At 52.8% G+C, this 18,595-nt stretch overlaps 3 protein-coding genes and 1 long non-coding RNA gene across 5 annotated transcripts in view; 1 reads left to right on the top strand and 3 right to left on the bottom strand.

Moving 5' to 3' along the window:
• LOC139787951 (uncharacterized) overlaps window positions 1-18,595 on the top strand; it is a 540,427-nt gene that overhangs the window by 38,689 nt on the left and 483,143 nt on the right. The gene's annotated exons all lie outside the window — the stretch shown is intronic.
• On the bottom strand, window positions 2,483-3,427 carry LOC139787624 (olfactory receptor 14J1-like). Its single transcript, XM_071726881.1, has one exon. The coding sequence runs from the start codon at window positions 3,425-3,427 to the stop codon at window positions 2,483-2,485; it is 945 nt and encodes a 314-aa protein (XP_071582982.1).
• Window positions 7,190-8,702, bottom strand: LOC139787802 (zinc finger protein 345-like). The gene has a single exon (XM_071727132.1). The coding sequence runs from the start codon at window positions 8,544-8,546 to the stop codon at window positions 7,698-7,700; it is 849 nt and encodes a 282-aa protein (XP_071583233.1). The 5' UTR covers window positions 8,547-8,702; the 3' UTR covers window positions 7,190-7,697.
• LOC139787835 (olfactory receptor 14J1-like) lies at window positions 11,195-15,723 on the bottom strand. 2 transcript variants are annotated; one of them, XM_071727174.1, is made up of 2 exons: window positions 14,807-15,723; window positions 11,195-11,992 (listed from the first exon to the last, which is right to left on the bottom strand). In XM_071727174.1, exons 1-2 carry the CDS (start codon window positions 15,721-15,723, stop codon window positions 11,800-11,802), a joined length of 1,110 nt encoding a protein of 369 aa, XP_071583275.1. In that variant the 3' UTR covers window positions 11,195-11,799. The 2 variants fall into 2 exon arrangements, with proteins under 2 accessions (XP_071583275.1, XP_071583276.1); XM_071727175.1 differs by lacking the exon at window positions 11,195-11,992 and having other exon boundaries at window positions 14,589-15,723.

Below are 18,595 nucleotides of genomic sequence, written 5' to 3'. Positions count from 1 at the left end.
CCCCATTTAACCAGACACTATCAGTGATGTTATGGGTTCCTGGAGAAATGGAACCAGCTGTGGGTGATGGGATTAAAACAGCAGGAGAATATGAAGATGCTGTCATGGCTCCTCATCGGGGCTGGGTCTCAGCTGTAAAGGGAACAGCTGAGAAACTGCACCTACCCCATCACAAAGCCCTGGTGGTGCTGTCGAGAGCCCAGGACTGGAACTGTCTGGGATTGTGTCACAGAGTCATGGAATCATGGAATGGGTTGGGTTGGAAGGGTTAAAGGTCATCTTATTCCAAACCCCTGCATGCATGGGTAGGGACACCTCCCACCCAACTGAAGCCAACCCTGTCCCTGTCCCCATGGAACTCACTAGAAATCCAGACACAGAGAGACAAAACCATCTCACCTTCCTGACCCTTGCCCCAGCCATGCTCACGCTGCTCAAATGTGACTTTTTTCTAAAATTTTATGTATTTCAGTTAATAATTGACATCACCCTGGTGCAGGGTGCTCCTCCATGGGCTGCAGATCCACATCTGCCCCTCCGTGCTCCTCCATGGGCTGCAGGGGACAGCTGCCCTCTCCCCACAGCCTGCAGGGGAACTTCTGCTCTGGCCCTTCCTTCAGTCACTGACCTTGGGGTCTTGTGGAGGGCTGGCAGCAGGCTTCCACCTCCTTCTCCATGGACATCTTGGGCATTTTCTGCCACAGACATTCCATGGTCACCCAGGGCAGCTGCTGACTCCTGAGGGAGGTGCTCTCCCAGATATGGGCACCCCAGGTCTCCACACCCCTTCTATACCCCCAGGGTCACCACGGAGACCCCCATGACAGTGGTGTCCAGGCACCAGACCCTGCATCACAAAGCCCTGTTGGTGGCTGTGGAGACTCCCAGGCCTGGAACTGGCTGGGTCTGTGTCACAGAACAATGGAATCATGGAATGGGTTGGCTTGGAAGGGTTAAAGATCATCTAGTTCCAACCCAACCCATTCCATGAGTCCATGATCCCACTCAACTGAAGCCAACCCTGTCCCTGTCCCCATGGAACTCACTTCTTAATCCCACCCACAGCATCAGCCTCACTCAGCAGTGGTGTCTCTTGGACCTGCTCGAGGATGAGCTTTCTGTGCTCCTCCTGCTCCATGATCCTACAGATCATTCCCATGACCCTCCAGATCATTCTGAATCACAGAATACCTCAGGCTGGAAGAGACCCCTGAGTATCTCCTTGTCTGAGTGCCCTGCTCAAGGCAGGATGAACGAGATGAGGTTGCTCAAGGGCTTCCCCAGCGTGGCTTCATCCACAAAGGGGCTGAAAGTGCCTTTTGTCCCACCCCACAGATGGATTATAAAGACAGCAAACAGTGTTGGCACAAGTTCTGGACACTGAGGCACCGTCACTGCTTGCCAGGAGGACTTTGGATCCCTGATGGCACTGTGACCCTCATCATCTCGTGAACTTCCCACCCACCACATCACCCACCTCTTCAATCCAGACATCACCAGTCTGGCTACAACAGGACAATGGTAGAGCATGGCAAAGGGCTTGCTAAAGGCCAGGTGCACCCCATGCCTTTCTGTCCCCTGCCCACTCTGCTTCAGCAATCCCCTCTTTGTCCTTCACCTGCCTGGAGCAGGCTGGACCCCATCACTGTCCCAGGGACTGAGGTCATAGAATCCTAGAATCCTAGAATGTTAGGGGTTGGAAGGGACCTCTAGAGATCATCCAGTCCAACCCCTCTGACAAAGCAGGATCACCCAGGGCAGGCCTCACAGTCAAGAAGTTTCTCGTAATCTTCGTGGATCTTCCTATATTCAAGCTTAAACCCATTGTTCCACTAAAAAGAGATTGGGCCCTTCCTTTTGACACGCATCCCTCTGATGTTTATAGACATTCATAAGATTCCCTCCTCAGCCTTCTTTTCACAAAGCTAAACAGCTCCAACTCTCTTTGTTATTCTTCATATGAGAGATGTTCACATCCCTTAATAATCCGTGCTCTCACTGGGACTCTCTCCAGTAGATCCCTGTCTCTCTTGAACAGCTGGATCCAGTATTCCAGGTGTGGTCTCACCAGGTCAGAAGAGAAGGGTAGGAAAACTTCCCTAGAATTGCTGGACACACCCCCTCCACCTCTGCACACAGGCACTGCCCTGCAGCTCCAGAGAGGAACTCAACAGAAGGGCCTCAGGCAAATATTCACTGGAAGGTTCTTTATTCTGTTTAAACACAGAGAGAACACATTTCCTCTGTGAAAATCTCCTGGTTAAATAATACATGGAGACATCAATGCTGAGAAAGGGCACAACCAATGACAGTACTTTTTAGGTAATATTTTGAAAAGGAAAGCAGAGAAAAATACCAATCCAAATAACCAGTATCAACAACAAAGTTCAGTAAAACTTTTCTAAAGATTGGTTGGGCTTCTAGTGAGTTACAATAGGAGAGACAAGAAGATGAAGCCAATCATTTTGACCCTTTTGAAAAATCACCAAGATATCGGTTTCTTCAGGGCATTCTTGAGCTCCTGGTTCCTCATGCTGTAGATGAGGGGGTTCACTGCTGGAGGAACCACCGAGTACAGAAATGACACCACCAGGTTCAGGGATGGAAAGGAGATGGAGGGATGCTTCAGGTAGGCAAAGATGGATGTGCTGACGAACAAGGAGACCACGGCCAGGTGAGGGAGGCACGTGGAAAAGGCTTTGTGCCTTCCCTGCTCAGAAGGGATCCTCAGCACAGCCCTGAAGATCTCCACATAGGACACCACGATGAAAACAAAACAGCCAAAAACTAAACAGGCACTGACCACAATAAGCCCAAGTTCCCTGAGGTAGGAGTGTGAGCAGGAGAGCTTGAGGATCTGGGGGATTTCACAGAAGAACTGGTCCAGGGCATTGCCCTGGCAGAGGGGCAGGGAAAATGTATTGGCTGTGTGCAGCAGAGCATTGAGAAACCCAGAGCCCCAGGCAGCTGCTGCCATGTGGACACAAGCTCTGCTGCCCAGGAGGGTCCCGTAGTGCAGGGGTTTGCAGATGGCCACGTAGCGGTCGTAGGACATGATGGTCAGGAGATAAAACTCTGCTGGAATGAAAAAAGCAAAGAAGAAGAGCTGTGCAGCACATGCCTTGTAGGAGATTACTGTGCTGTCCCAGAGGGAATTGGCCATGGCTTTGGGCAGAGTGGTGGAGATGGATCCCAGGTCGAGGAGGGAGAGGTTGAGGAGGAAGAAGTACATGGGGGTGTGGAGGTGGTGGTCACAGGCGATGGTGGTGATGATGAGGCCGTTGCCCAGGAGGGCAGCCAGGTAGATGCCCAGGAAGAGCCAGAAGTGCAAGAGCTGCAGCTCCCGCCTGTCTGCAAATGCCAGGAGGAGGAAATTTGTGATGGAGCTGCTGTTGGGCATCTGCCTCTGGGAATGGTGGACTTTCATAGGAGAAAAAAAAAGGGACAAATTAATACAGATTTGCTCAAATACATTATGTCATTCCAGGAAACTTGTCTGCAAGATCAAAGACAGTTTCCATACCTTTTTTTCCTGGAACAAAGACAAAGACGTTGCTATCAGATCTTCCTTGATCTCCATGGGTGGATCTCTGAATGTTGCTGGCTGACTGTGTAGTGAGGAACAGAACCTCTCTGTGGTGGCTGCCTCAGAGTCAGATCTGCTCTGCAGCTCTGATCCCAAGGGACTAAGGGTCAGGGGAAGCACCAGTGGTCAAGATTGTCATATCAAGGAAGTGGTAAACAAAAGGGGATATCACCATCTACATTCTCAGAGCTAACAAAGCAAGGTGCCAGAAAGCGAATTCAGAGAGGTTTGGGATTCATTTCAGCTCCCCCCATCTCCCCTGGGAAATGTTCCTGGATGTCTCAAACCCTCAGCATTTCTCCTGCACTTGGGGAGAACAGAGCAAGGCAAGAGGATTGCCTGTGGCTACGTGCAGAGAAGGGGGAGCTGGTCTGATGAAGGGAGGGTCAGCTCCTCCCCAGCCTCACAGAGGGCATTGCCCAGAGCTCCAGAGGGCAGAGGGAAGATGGACACCTCCTTGCCATGGACACATCTGCTGCCTGGAGCTGCCCCAGCCAGGAGCTGGTTCCTTGGCCCCGTCTCCCTTCCTGCCCCTGCTCACAGAGCCCAGCCCAGCCCCTGGGTGCCCAGCTCTGCCCTGCAGCCACTCAGGGGGTGCAGGGGCTAAAGAACAGGGCACACACCCCCTGAGGACAATGGAAAGGGGAGGCTGAGCGGAGCTGAGCTGCTGAGGGGTGGTGGGTGGAGGCACTTCCTGAGGTTCCCAGTCCCTCTCCAGGTGATGCTTGAGGACTCTCAGCCCCTGCTCTCCCCTGCACAGCTGAGTTTCCATCCCACCAAGCTTAGACAGAGAAAAGCTCTCTATGCCCTGGAGAGACAAGTGGAAGCAGAGCCTGAGGAGAGCCCAGACTGGAGCAGGAAAGCCCTGCCCTGAAGGGACACCTGAAAAGTCCCCTCAGAAATCTTCTGGGCAGCAGCTGGAGCTGTGAGCAGCCCTGAGCAATTCATCCCTCTCTCAGCAGCACCAGGAGCCTGCCCTGTGCTCCCTGTCTCCTGCCAGCCACAGCTTCTGCCAGCACCAGGGAGCTCCCCGGGCAGGCTGAGAGCTGCCCCTGGCAGGCAGGCAGGCAGGCAGCAGAGTCCCTGCCCCAGCACACAGCCCCTGGGCTGCAGGACCCTGCTCTGAAGGACAGCCCTGGCCACCCCTGCCTGCACACACCCCCTCCCTCCTCTTCACAATTCCCCTTCCACCTCCAGCCCCTTCCCCCCTTCCAGCTCCCAGCAGCTCTGGCTCTGCAGCTTTAGGAGATGCCTCCAGACACTGCACCAGCTTCACTGCCCTGCACCAGACACTCACCATGGCAGAGGCTGGGAAGATTTCTCTCTCCCCCAGCCCAGGCAGCTCTCAGCTCTCCTCCCAGCCCAGGCTGCCTTTCTCCTCTCTCTCCCTCCTCTCTCTGCCCTGCCCTGCTGCCTGCAGGCAGTGCCCTCAGCCCTGCTGCGCTCTGCAGAGGAGCTGCTCCTGCCCAGAGCTCTCTCTCTGCAGCACTCTCTGCTTGCCAGCAGCTCTCTCAGGCTCAGGAGCCCAGCCCAGCAGCACAGGACCAGCGCCAGACTTGGCCACTTGCTCAGCTCTCTGGGGACTCCCTCCAGCTCTCCCTGGGGCTCCCCAGGAACCCAATGGGACACACACTGAAGTCATGGCTCATGTCCCCTCCCTCCCTCCTTTCCAGCACAGCCACTTTCCCTCTCGAGACACAACCTCTGCTTCTCCCACTCTCCCACTGGACACCCAGGCAGTGCCAGGGGGAATCTCCTTTCCCTCCTCTTCCCACACAGCCACGGGTGGCACTGGAGGTGCCAGGGCTGCTCCAACCTCAGTCAGGGCAGCTGCTCAATTGAGTGGCCAAGCACAGCCCTGGGGGGCTACAGGAAATGTCAGGGCACTCCAGCACAACCACCTGCTGCTGGCACAACAGCACAGGACTGTCACATCCCATGGCCTGACCCAGACAACAGCCAAAGGAGATTCCATCTCCCAGGCCAGAGTTTCCCTTTGAGGGAAAAGTTACCCTTGGAGGGTAAACAAAGAGTGACAGCCTCCTGAGACCATGCGAGTACCCCTTGATCAGATTAAGATGAAATGAAACTCAAGGTCTATTTCTCTACAGTCTAAACATCAATTCTGTTGCTCTAAAAGTTGAAGTTTATTTTCAAGCAAGTTCTAGGGAACACAAATCACTCACAAGTATGCATTAATATAGGTATTATAAAAGCACAAAAGTAGATACTTCAGTGTTCAGGCTGTGCAATCACAAAGGCTGATTGCTTGGATCACAAAACCCACATACTCAAATGACATCTCAACAATGCAATCCCCTCACCCCATGAGTCCAAATATCACAAGGCATGATGATATCAAATGGCTATATCATAAGGCAATGATATCATGATGGCTACAAGCTTAGCATCTTCACTCCAGCTTCTTCAGTTCAGGCAGTGGTGATATGTGTGATGTGCAGAGTCCTTGTTCTTCAAGCAGGGTCACCTCCAAAGCTAAGGGTTCTGTAGCAACATCCTTGGGACTTGATGTACCTGTGAATTTAGTTCTCTAAAAGCATTTCTAATTCAATTGTTCAAGAGGTGCACTTTACAAATTGATGTCTTTTAGGACACTAAAAGGGCACTCCAAATGAGAGACTTCCTGGTGGCATTATGTGCAGTTGCATTAATCACTGTATAGAGTGATCACAAACTTCACAACAGTAGAGCATAACAAAACCAAATAAGAATGGAAAATTTACACAAATGCAGCACAATTATAAATACAAAAGGAACTCATAATTAATTTTTGTCTCAGTTTTGGTCCTCCTGCAGATTTCAGCAACATTTATATATCCCATTATCTTCTCCCATGCATAAGTTTTCCATAGTAACTACATACCATTATCACATCTACCCTTGCCATACACACACCTACCTATGTTAGTCAGCCATTAAATTTCCATGAGACTCCCTTAAAATATTGCTTATATATTTCTGCTACTCCTATACTTCTACTTCTGTAGAACCATTGCATATATGTTTCTTTAAACTACTACTTCTATTTCTATAAATCTCCTGCTTCACAAGAAATGAATCAGTCAAGCAAGGAAGATATTCTGGGGCTTTTCATACAGATTCTTGTCTACTGAGCTGTCACCAGCTTGTTCCATCCTCGTGAGAAACCATTCGAGATGTAATTCTCTTATTTCAGGAGACAGCTGACAGAAGCCTGACTGCAGGCTGCTCGAGGTGTCCCATCACATCACCCCTGGTGTCACAGAGGTTTCAGGAGAGCTCATGAAGCATCCCTCCTGACAGGCAAGGAGCAGTAACGCTCCTCTCAAGAGCTGTGCCAGCTCCTGGAGCCTACAGGCATCCACAAGGTGGTGAAGGGTCTGGAGAAGAAGTGCTCTGAGGAGAGACTGAGGGAATTGGGAATGTGCAGTATGGAGAAGATGAGGCTGAGAGGAGAGCTTCTTGCTCTCTACATCTCCCTGAAAGGAGGTTGCGTTGAGGTGGGTGCTGGCCTCTTCTCTCAAGTGAACAATGAGAGGACAAGAGGACATGGCCTGAAGTTGCACCAGGGGAGGATTAGGTCAGATCTCTCATTTCTTTTCTGAGAGAGTAGTTAAGTGTTGGAACAGTCTGCCCAGGAAGGTGGTAGAATCACCATCCCTGGAAGGATTTAAAAACCGTGTAGTAGAGATGATCCTGCTCTGCTGCTGTCAGCATTGTCCTGCAGTCTGCTGCCTCCCTCTTCTACTGCTCCCTCAGCTGCACTCCCAGCCTGCTGTGCAGGAGAAGTGTCCAGGATCCCATCCTGCCACATCCCTTTAGGAGGGTGTCATAATTGGAAATACTTTCCTGTTTTTTCCTTATTTGGAAAAAAACATTCGTGACGCTGAAACAAATATAAAAAGTCAAATTTTGGATGGGACATGAAGCGGTTCCTGATCTGACTCCATTTTGTTCTCCACGAGAAGCTGAAGAAAGCATCATTGGTGTGATGGAGCTTGGAAAATGAGGTCAACTTGACCCTTCATACTTGGTGATGGCTGTGATGGGTCAGGTAATGACAGATGAAATCTAATTTCCAGTAAAATCTCTTGTTGCACTGGGAGTTGCTTTAAAGTTTTTCACTGGTATGGAGGCGTTGATGGTTCTTCAAATGGGAGTTTTGACGGAAGCTTTTCCCACAGTGTGGACACTTGTAGGGACGTTCACCCCTATGGATCCGTAAGTGTTGGGTGAGACTCGAGCTGGCTCTGAAGCTCTTCCCGCACTCGGGACACTTGTAGGGACGTTCACTCCTATGGATCCGTAAGTGTTGGGTGAGATTCGAGCTGGCTCTGAAGCCCTTCCCACACTGGGGACACGTGTAGGGTTTTTCCCCAGTGTGGACATGTTGGTGATTAATCCAAGAGGTGCTGTTGTTGAAGGCTTTCCCACAGAGAGTGCAGGGATACAGCTTCTCTCCTGTATGGATGCGGTGATGACGTGATAAAGAGGAACTCCGGGAAAAAACCTTCCCACACTCCAGACACTTATAGGGTCTCCCTCCCATGTGGGTGCGGCGATGCTGTGATAAATTGGAACTCTTGGCAAACTCCTTCCCACACTCCAGACACTTATAGGGTCTCTCTCCTGTGTGGATGCGGTGATGCCGTGATAATGCAGAACTCTGGGAAAACTCCTTCCCACACTCCAGACACTTATAGGGTTTCTGTCTCGTGTGGATGCAGCGATGCTGTGATAAGGAGGAACTCCGGGTAAAATCCTTCCCACACTCCAGACACTTATAGGGTTTCTCTCCCGTGTGGATGCGGTGATGCCGTGATAAATTGGAACTTCGGGTAAACTCCTTCCCACACTCAGAACATTTAAAGGGTTTCTCACCCGTATGGATCCGTTGGTGCTGGATAAAAACTGATCTCCATCGAAAACCTTTCCCGCAGTCAGGGCAGGTGTAGGACATGGTGCCTGTGTGATGGTGTCACCGTGGGACCAGATCCGAGCTGTCACTAAACTGTCTCCCGCAGTCAGGACATCTCTGGGGTCTCTCACCCTGATGGATTTTCTGATTCTGGAGATGGGCTGAGTGGATCCTAAACCTTCTGCGTTGCTCGCCAATGTCAAATTTTAATCCTGGATGGATTCAATTATTTTTATCCCAAATGACACTCTGACTGAAAGCTTTTCTTTTCCTTAGGGCACCCAGAGATGTTTTTGCCCAGATGGAGTCACCCCGTCTTTGGGAAAGAAGGCCTAGTATGCTAACAAAGTAGAGTTTGGGGTTTTTGTGTGGTGGGGGCAACCAAAACCTACATCAAACATAGTGTGGGTGAAAATGGACTGCGATGTCGAATAGGGAGGTTACACATAGATCTGGACACCCACTGATTATCCTTTACTTCATTTTAGGAGCTACACTGGCACCCAAAACCAGTGGGGCAGGGGGCACTGGGGCTTTGAGCCACTCCTGGCTTGAGCTGTGCTGACCCAATTGTACTGACACTGCACAAGGTAATTTAGGACTCCCCCATTGCTGTCTTAAACCCCTGGGGTGATTCAGGGTCTTATATCTCCATCACCCACTTTGGTATGAGTTTGGATTCCCCGTCATGGTACCAAATCCCACCAAGACCTTGGGATTCCCCAGCTGCACCCACATCCAGGATGAGCTGTCATCCACTGGGATGAGTTGGGGTCTCCTGAGAAATTTTGGGAGCCCCCGATTGTGGCTCCTCAGCCCTGGGATTATTAAGTCCTCTGGAAGTATTCCAGACTTGCCATCAGTACCCCTGGCTCCAGGGTGATTTGAGGGTCCCCAGCTACAGCCCCCAAACCATTGGGATGACTTGGGGATCCCCTATCAGAGCCCTCCAAACCAGAAGGAGTTGGGAATCCCTGGATGAAGTGGGGGGAGACCCAATCACAGCTCCTCCACCCTTCTTAAAAAGTTTGAGGGTCACCAATCCCACCACCCTCATTCCAGGTATAAGTTTAGCTCTCCCCTCTCACCCTTCCCCCCCCTATCCCGTCTTGTGCTGCTCACCCCCAGTTTGGGCAGTACTGGGATAACCACCCCCCTCCCATCACCTCCCATCACCTCCCGGTACCTGCAGGGGGGGCACAGCCCAGGCCGATGGGGAGGGGGGGGCGATGCTCTGGCAGTCACCAGTTGGGGGGTCCTGGCTGTGGGGCGGGGGTGTGGGTGCAGCCCTGGGGTGGCGGAGAGAAACCTCCCGGGAGCTGCAGTGTGATCATGGGAAGTGGTGGGGGAGGAAGAAAAGGTGGGGAGGGGCCTCGGGGGGGAGGGACCCGACCTGGGGGGATGAGGTTGGAAGTTGGCAGGGGGGGGACATCAGGGTTGTGTCCTGGGTGGGGTTGGGGACATCAGGGTTGTGGCATGGGCGGGGGAGGGGACACATCAGAGCTGGGTGGTGCTGACCCAACCTCAACACAGAGCCCAAGGGCCCTGGAGATAAGAGGCTGTTAATTCACTGCTTTCAGGTGTAAACTCAGGGGGACAATGACCAGCCCAGTGAGTACTGCCCTGAAGGCTCTTCCTTCATTTCCATTTCACACTCAGCTTGTTCCTCTTCATAGAAGTGAATTTATTCTGAAATAATTTTTCTCTTCAGAGAACCTTGAGTTTTGGCAGGCTGCAGACTATGTGAGAGCAAGGGAGATCAGAATGTTGTGTTGGGTTCTCCAAAGCTCTGGAATGACTGATCCATGTGACCATGATCATAGAATCATAGAATTGGCTGGATTGGAAGGGACCTCAGAGATCATCAAGTCCAACCCTTGTATGATGTAAAGTCCAGGGCATCTGCTCTGACCTGGCCAGCCCCAGTGTTCCACAGTATGACTACCAGTACCCTCCCTGTAGAGCAGGACTAGATGACCTTTCAAGGTCCCTTCCTACCCAAACCATTCTATGACTGAATTTTCAGGGGATGGCTTGGTTTCTTCCATGGCTGCCTTTCCCAGTGGGTCCCATCCTACCAGACAATGTTCCCACACCTGGGACCTCCTCCTCCACATAACGTGACCACTGCCTTCCCACTGGAGCCATTGTACTCATTGTTAACACTAGATTATTATTCCTCTCCTTTTAAATATTGTTTCATAGCTTTGGGAACGATCACCTGACACCCCCTTTATCATTTCCAAGGGCTGCATATTTTATCACAGAATCATAAAATGAGGAGGGAAGAGGAGGGACTTTTGACAAGGGCTTGGGGAGACCAGACAAGGGGGAATGGTTTCAGATTTGAAGAAGGGTGATTGGTTTGAGATATGAGGAAGAAATTCTTTGCTGTGAGGAAGAGGCCCAGTTTGCCCAGAGAATCAAGGCCAGGTTGGATGGGGCTTGGAGCATCCTGGTCAAGTAGGAGATATCCCTGCCCATGCAAGGGGTTGGAGCTAGATGATCTTTCAGGTCCCCTCAAACACAATCTGTTCTGTGACTCATGGTTCAACAACCACAAAAGTGAAGGCTGTGTAAAATACGCCCATGAATCTCAAAGGGGGGATTTGTGGTCAAAAGAAAACTTTTTACTGCCACAAAGGGTATTCCAGGCTTAAAAATCTGAAGGACTGATGTCATGAGGGTGAGGTGGAGGGAATGGGAGGACACACTTCCTGACCTGATCACAAAACAAAGACCTCAGGAGCCTGGAGATAAGAAGCTGTTGAATCAGTGCTTTCAGGTGTAAATCAGGAGGACAATGAACAAGGCAGCCTTTACTGCCCTGAAGGTTCTTCTGTGTCTTTGGTCTGCACAGCAAACCCTAATGTCTTCTCCAAAGGCCTCAGGCTTTGGGGAAATGTCTCCTGGCACCTTTTCTGGGCAGATCTTAATAAACCAAATATCTGCACTCTGAGTGGGGATTGGGTTTTGAATCAGGAGACAACTGACAGAAGCCTGACTGCAGGCTGCTGGAGGCATCCTGTCTCATGACCCACGGTGTCACAGAGGTTTCAGGAGAGCTCATGAAGCATCCCTCCTGACAGGCAAGGAGCAGTAACGCTCCTCTGAAGAGCTGTGCCAGCTCCTGGAGTCTACAGCCAGGCAGAAACACCCGTGCCCCACGCTCCCCAGGCTCCCTGGCAGCAGGACTGAGCGGCCACCAGAAACTCTGCCTGAACAGAACCAGGGGGGTTTGGGGAGAAAAGCCTCAGAATCAGCTCCTCAAACACCAGAGCTTTTGCCAGCTGTGCTACTCGAGCATTTCAAGCACACCCAATCCAAACACAGCTCTCACAGCAGCCACAGTGCCTCTGCCATCAACATCTTCAAGCAGGGGAAAGGAACCGCTCTGAGAGCTGCAGGGCAGAGGAGAGGGGCAGCTGAGAGCAGTCCCCGAGGGGAGAGCAGTGCTGGAGCAGAGACACCTTCCCCTCTGGGGAAAGGAGAGAGGAGAAGGGAGAGAGACTGAGGGGCTGGAAACTCAACTGCACAGCTGGCATGGAACAGCCCTGCTGGAAAGGAAAAGAAGGAAATCTAGACACAGAGAGACAAGAGGCATCTCACCTTCCTGACCCTTGCCCCAGCCATGCTCACGCTGCTCAAATGTGACTTTTTTCAAAAATTTAATGTATTTCAGTTAGTAACTGATGTCACCCTGGTACAGAGTGCTCCTCCATGGGCTGCAGATCCACATCTGCCCCTCCGTGCTCCTCCATGGGCTGCAGGGGACAGCTGCCCTCTCCCCACAGCCTGCAGGGGAACTTCTGCTCTGGCCCTTCCTTCAGTCACTGACCTTGGGGTCTTGTGGAGGGCTGGCAGCAGGCTTCCACCTCCTTCTCCATGGACATCTTGGGCATTTTCTGCCACAGACATTCCATGGTCACCCGGGGCAGCTGCTGACTCCTGAGGGAGGTGCTCTCCCAGATATGGGCACCCCAGGTCTCCACACCCCTTATATACCCCCAGGGTCACCATGGAGACCCCCATGACAATGGTGTCCAGGCACCAGACCCTGCATCACAAAGCCCTGGTGGTGGCTGTGGAGACTCCCAGGCCTGGAACTGGCTGGGACTGTGTCACAGAACAATGGAATCATGGAATGGGTTGGGTTGGAAGGGTTAAAGATCATCCAGTTCCAATCCAACCCATTCCAGGATTCCAGGATCCCACTCAAGTGAAGCCAACCCTGTCCCTGTCTCCATGGAACTCACTTCTTAATCCCATCCACAGCATCAGCCTCACTCAGCAGTGGTGTCTCTTGGAGCTGCTCGTGGATGAGCTTCCCGTGCTCCTCCTGCTGCATTATCCTACAGATCATTCCCATGACCCTCCAGATCATTCTGAATCACAGAATACCTCAGGCTGGAAGAGACCCCCGAGCATCTCCTTGTCTGAGTGCCCTGCTCAAGGCAGGATGAACCAGATGAGGTTGCTCAAGGGCTTCCCCAGCATGGCTTCATCCACCAAGGGGCTGAAAGTGCCTTTTGTCCCACCCCTCAGGGGGATTATAAAGACAGCAAACAGTGTTGGCACAAGTTCTGGACACTGAGGCACCGTCACTGCTTGCCAGGAGGACTTTGGATCCCTGATGGCACTGTGACCCTCATCATCTCCTGAACTTCCCACCCACCACATCACCCACCTCTTCAATCCAGACATCACCAGTCTGGCTACAACAGGACAATGGTAGAGCATGGCAAAGGGCTTGCTAAAGGCCAGGTGCACCCCATGCCTTTCTGTCCCCTGCCCACTCTGCTTCAGCAATCCCCTCTTTGTCCTTCACCTGCCTGGAGCAGGATGGACCCCATCACTGTCCCAGGGACTGAGGTCATAGAATCCTAGAATCCTAGAATGTTAGGGGTTGGAAGGGACCTCTAGAGATCATCCAGTCCAACCCCTCTGCCAAAGCAGGATCACCCAGGGCAGGCCTCACAGTCAAGAAGTTTCTTGTAATCTTGAAGTGGATCTTCCTATATTCAAGCTTAAACCCATTGTTCCACTGAAAAGAGATTGGCCCCTTCATTTTGACATCCACCCCTCTGATGTTTATAGATATTCATAAGATTCCCTCCTCAGACTTCTTTTCACAAAGCTAAACAGCTCCAACTCTCTCCGTTATTCTTCATATGAGAGATGTTCACATCCCTTAATAATCCTTGCTCTCACTGGGATTCTCTCCAGTAGATCCCTGTCTCAATTGAACAACTCGATCCGGTATTCCAGGTGTGGTCTCACCAGGTCAGAGTGGAGGGGTAGGAAAAACTTCCTAGATTTGCTGGACACTTTTCCTTATCCACCTGACTCTGTTCATGGGCTGTGCTGGTCAAGCTGGGAGGCAGACCCAGCTGATGGTGCTCACTGACACTGACCACCTCCCACACAAGCTCTTGGGTGCCCATGGAGGGTGCTCAGAGGGGCCCTGCCTGATTCCACTGCCATGGGCTCTCTTTATTGCACAACAGTCACCATCCCTGAGGGCTCTGGACACCAAAGAAGTGACAGAGGAGCCAGCCCTAAGTCCCCAAACCCCCCGCCCCGGGACCATGATGGCATCAGAGGGAGCCCCCAGAGAAAGCAGCAGAGCAACAATCTCTGCAGAGTCGACTCCTTGGGCAGCTTCTTGAGAGCAAGTGTGGAAGAAGAGCTGAGCTGAGGAGATCCCCTGTGATGATGGAAGGGCTGTTCTGGAGGCCAGCTCTGTCCCAGCAGTGCCCGTGCCCTGTCCCTGCCTGCGGGCACAGGACTGTCACACCGCAGGGCTGTGACCAAGCTGCCAGAGCACTCAGGCCCTACCCAAGGGTGCAGAAGGAGACTGTGGAGCTGGAAAGGGGACAGCTTGGAAAAGATCAAGCGCTGGTGCTCCCGGGCAGTGCCCTTGTGCCAGGACTCTTTCCCCTCCACCTCTGCACACAGGCACTGCCCTGCAGCTCCAGAGAGGGTCTCAAAGGAAGGGCCTCAGGAAAACATTCACTGGAAGGTTCTTTATTGTGTTTAAACACACAGAGAACACATTTCCTCTGTGAAAATCTCATGGTTAATTAATACATGGAGACATCAGTGATGAGAAAGGACACAACCAATGACAGTACTTTTTAGGCAATAATTTGAAAACGAAAGCAGAGAAAAATACCAATCCAAATAAGCAGTATCTACAACAAAACTCAGTAAAACTTTCCTGAAGACTGGTTGGGCTTCTAGTGAGTAACATTACGAGAGACATGAAGATGAAGCCAATCATTTTGACCCTTTTGAAAAATCATCTAGATATCAGTTTCTTCAGGGCATTCTTGAGCTCCTGGTTCCTCATGCTGTAGATGAGGGGGTTCACTGCTGGAGGAACCACCGAGTACAGAACTGCCACAACCAGATCCAGGGAAGGGGAGAAGATGGAAGGGGGCTTCAGGTAGGCAAAGATGGCTGTGCTGACAAACAGAGAGACCACGGTCAGGTGAGGGAGGCATGTGGAAAAGGCTTTGTGCCTTCCCTGCTCAGAGGGGATCCTCAGCACAGCCCTGAAGATCTCCACATAGGACACCACGATGAAAACAAAACAGACAAAAACTAAAAAACAAGTTATGATAATAAGCCCAAATTCCCTGAGGTAGGAGTGTGAGCAGGAGAGCTTGAGGATCTGGGGGATTTCACAGAAGAACTGGTCCAGGGCATTGCCCTGGCAGAGGGGCAGGGAAAATGTATTGGCTGTGTGCAGCAGAGTAGTGAGAAACCCAGAGCCCCAGGCAGCTGCTGCCATGTGGACACAAGCTCTGCTGCCCAGGAGGGTCCCGTAGTGCAGGGGTTTGCAGATGGCCACGTAGCGGTCGTAGGACATGATCGTCAGGAGATAAAGCTCAGCTGACATCAAAAAGACAAAGAAGAAGAGCTGTGCAGCACATGCCTTGTAGGAGATGTCCGTGTTGTCCCAGAGGGAACTGGCCATGGCTTTGGGCAGAGTGGTGGAGATGGATCCCAGGTCGAGGAGGGAGAGGTTGAGGAGGAAGAAGCACATGGGGGTGTGGAGGTGGTGGTCACAGGCGATGGTGGTGATGATGAGGCCGTTGCCCAGGAGGGCAGCCAGGTAGATGCCCAGGAAGAGCCAGAAGTGCAAGAGCTGCAGCTCCCGCCTGTCTGCAAATGCCAGGAGGAGGAAATTTGTGATGGAGCTGCTGTTGGACATTGGATTTCTCTGGGGTTATAGACCTATCAGCGGGAGAAAATAAAAAGAGAAGTTGGGGCATTGTTACTTCAAAAAACATTACTTAATTTCTCCTAGATTCACATAAGCTGCTTCTCCCATTTCATGATCTCCTTTGGAAAGGGACATTTGTCCCTTTCCAAACACCCTGGGAGATCCTGGTTGAATGTCCATAAAGGAGTGGGAGGGATCAGTGCTACCCTACAGCAAATGCTAAAAAGGAGCAGGAGGCATCACAGGTTAAATCCACTCTTGTAGTGCAAGAGCTTTTCGACATTGTAACCACCTATGAGCCACCAGCCTGCAGAGCGGAGCTGAAAGGATTCAGGGTGAATTGCTCTGATATCCTTTCTCCCCAACAGTCATGAAGAAAATTTAAATGCAGAAGCCCTGCAATTTCTGCTGCACTGCAAATGAAAACTTGAGGGTGCTGAGAGGCAAAGGGACTGTCCCTTAGTGCAGAGTGAGGACAGCCACTCTGTCCATCAGTCCTGCCCCCAGCTGCACAAAGAGAACAAGACCCTAAAGTTGGAGTATCCTGATGGGAGGGTGGACTGACCCCCAGCCTAATACCCTGCAGTCAACCTGCACTCAGGTGGTTTGGATGCTTTACTTCCATGGAAACAGAGACAGGAGAGGATCTGCAGCATCAAAGTCAGAGCTTCACCCAAGTCCTCAACCCCACCCCAACAAAAAGAAGGGGAAGAACAAGGGCAGCAGCAGCAGGGGCAAGAGGGGAACCTGCCAAAGTTCTGCTGCCAAGAGAGTCGGGACAGGGAGACACAGGCAGAGACTCCAGCATTTCTCCTCTCTGGTGTGTGGGGGGGCTGCTGGAAGGATGCTCAGAATTCAGTGCCCATGATCTGAAGGGCTGGGGGACTGTGCTGTGTGACAGAGAGCAGGGTTTAGCTCTAGGGAGGGCAGCAGCTCTGCAGGGGATGGCTGGGAGGTGCAGGAATCCCCCCTGCCATCATCTTCCAGGCAGCAGCTCCCTCTCCATCCCTGCCCATCTCTGCTGCCTGCAGCTCTTTCTCTGTCCCCAGCTCTCCTCCCTGTCAGTGCTCACAGCCCCCATCCCACCCCCTGAGTGCTCAGCTCTGCCCTGCAGACCCCTCCTGGCAGCAGCAGGACCTATCCAGGGGCATCTCTGCCTGTGCAGGGGCTCAGGAGCAGCTCAGACAAGGGCTGAGGAGAACTGGAGTCTGTGAGCCTTCTGCAGAGTGCAGAAAGAGCTTTCCATGCCCTGGAGACACAAGTGGAAGCAGAGCCTGAGGAGAGCCCAGAGTGGAGCAGGAAAGCCCTGCCCTGAAGGGACTCCTGAAAAGTCCCCTCAGAAATCTTCTGGGCAGCAGCTGGAGCTGTGAGCAGCCCTGAGCAATTCATCCCTCTCTCAGCAGCACCAGGAGCCTGCCCTGTGCTCCCTGTCTCCTGCCAGCCACAGCTTCTGCCAGCACCAGGGAGCTCCCCGGGCAGGCTGAGAGCTGCCCCTGGCAGGCAGGCAGGCAGGCAGCAGAGTCCCTGCCCCAGCACACAGCCCCTGGGCTGCAGGACCCTGCTCTGAAGGACAGCCCTGGCCACCCCTGCCTGCACACACCCCCTCCCTCCTCTTCACAATTCCCCTTCCACCTCCAGCCCCTTCCCCCCTTCCAGCTCCCAGCAGCTCTGGCTCTGCAGCTTGAGGAGATGCCTCCAGACACTGCACCAGCTTCACTGCCCTGCACCAGACACTCACCATGGCAGAAGCTGGGAAGGTTCTCCTCCCCTCAGCTGCCACTCATGCCCTCCATCTTCACCCCCTTGAAGCTCTCTCTGCCTTGCTCATCTCCCCCAGATACCCTGGCAGTGCCCTCAGCCCTGCTGCGCTCTGCAGAGGAGCTGCTCCTGCCCAGAGCTGTCTCTCTGCAGCACTGCCCACTTGCCAGCAGCTCCCTCCATCCCAGGAGCCCAGCTCACAGCTGTCAGGAGCCCTCTGGGGGGTTGATGCTGAGCCCATGACAATTGCTCAAGAGGCAAGGAGAGGAAGCTGCAGAAGCTTTTTTGTAAACAAGCAAGTCCAAGGCAGAGTCCCAAGTTTCTGAAGTTTCTTGGCGTGTGCCTGGGTCCCCCTGAGGGATAGCCCTGAGAAAGCAGCGTCCCCTGCAGGGGGTGGGGGGAGCAGGAAGCAGGAGGCAGTGATGGCAGGTGGGGAAAAGGAAGGTGCAGGTGGCTCTGGTGCTGAGGAAGCCTGGCTGTGTGTCAGGACTGCAAAGGGCCCAGCCCTGAGCCCATTCCCCAAAGGTGCCAGCCCTGAGCCCCAGCCCCTGGCAAGGGAGGGAGATCCTGTCCCTCCCTCAGCCCTCAGGGCTCTCCTGGCACCACTGGCATGTGCAGATGGGCAATGCCAAGGGCAGGACTATGGCCCGGCACCTCCCAGCCAGCCTCCTGCACATGGACAAGGAGGCCCTGAGCCCCAGTGCTGCTGGAAGCTCCACTTGTCTCCCCATGGCCATCAGGGACAGAGACAAGAGCCAGCAGCAAAGGCATGGAGAGCTTGGCTCTGCCAAGTCTGCCTCCAGCTTTTCCACACCTTTGCCCTCTCTCATCTCCAGCACAGTCTGTCCTGGGCTGTCCCATCCCCTGTGCCTCTTGCCCTGCAGGCTCTGCTCCTTCACCCGCCTGCCCCACCTTGCTGTCCCCTTCCTCTCCTGACATCTCTGTGTCCTCCCTGCCTCTGCCTTGGCACACAGAGCCTTGGCCTGATCCAGGCTCCTGCTGGGGGATGTGCTGTTCCCCAGCATGGCCCTTGCACTGACATTTCTTTCTTCTGCTCTCCACTCCAGCCATCCCCAGCTGCACTTTGGGGAATTACTTCTTG

Source organism: Heliangelus exortis, chromosome 27, assembly GCF_036169615.1.
Source record: "Heliangelus exortis chromosome 27, bHelExo1.hap1, whole genome shotgun sequence".
Taxonomy (NCBI): Eukaryota; Metazoa; Chordata; class Aves; order Apodiformes; family Trochilidae; genus Heliangelus; species Heliangelus exortis.
The sequence above is the reverse complement of the archived record's forward strand: the minus strand, read 5'-3'. Positions and strand labels throughout refer to the sequence as shown.

Bases quoted from the DNA above. Each gene is read 5' to 3' on its own strand.
- LOC139787624 (XM_071726881.1), bottom strand. From the start codon at position 3,427: ATGAAAGTCCACCATTCCCAGAGGCAGATGCCCAACAGCAGCTCCATC.
- LOC139787802 (XM_071727132.1), bottom strand. From the start codon at position 8,546: ATGTCCTACACCTGCCCTGACTGCGGGAAAGGTTTTCGATGGAGATCA.
- LOC139787835 (XM_071727174.1), bottom strand. From the start codon at position 15,723: ATGTCCAACAGCAGCTCCATCACAAATTTCCTCCTCCTGGCATTTGCA. The intron at 11,993-14,806 runs ATTTTTCAAAAG...TTCTCCTCTCTC, and splicing joins AAGAAACTGATATCTAGATG to CTTTCCCCAGAGGGGAAGGT.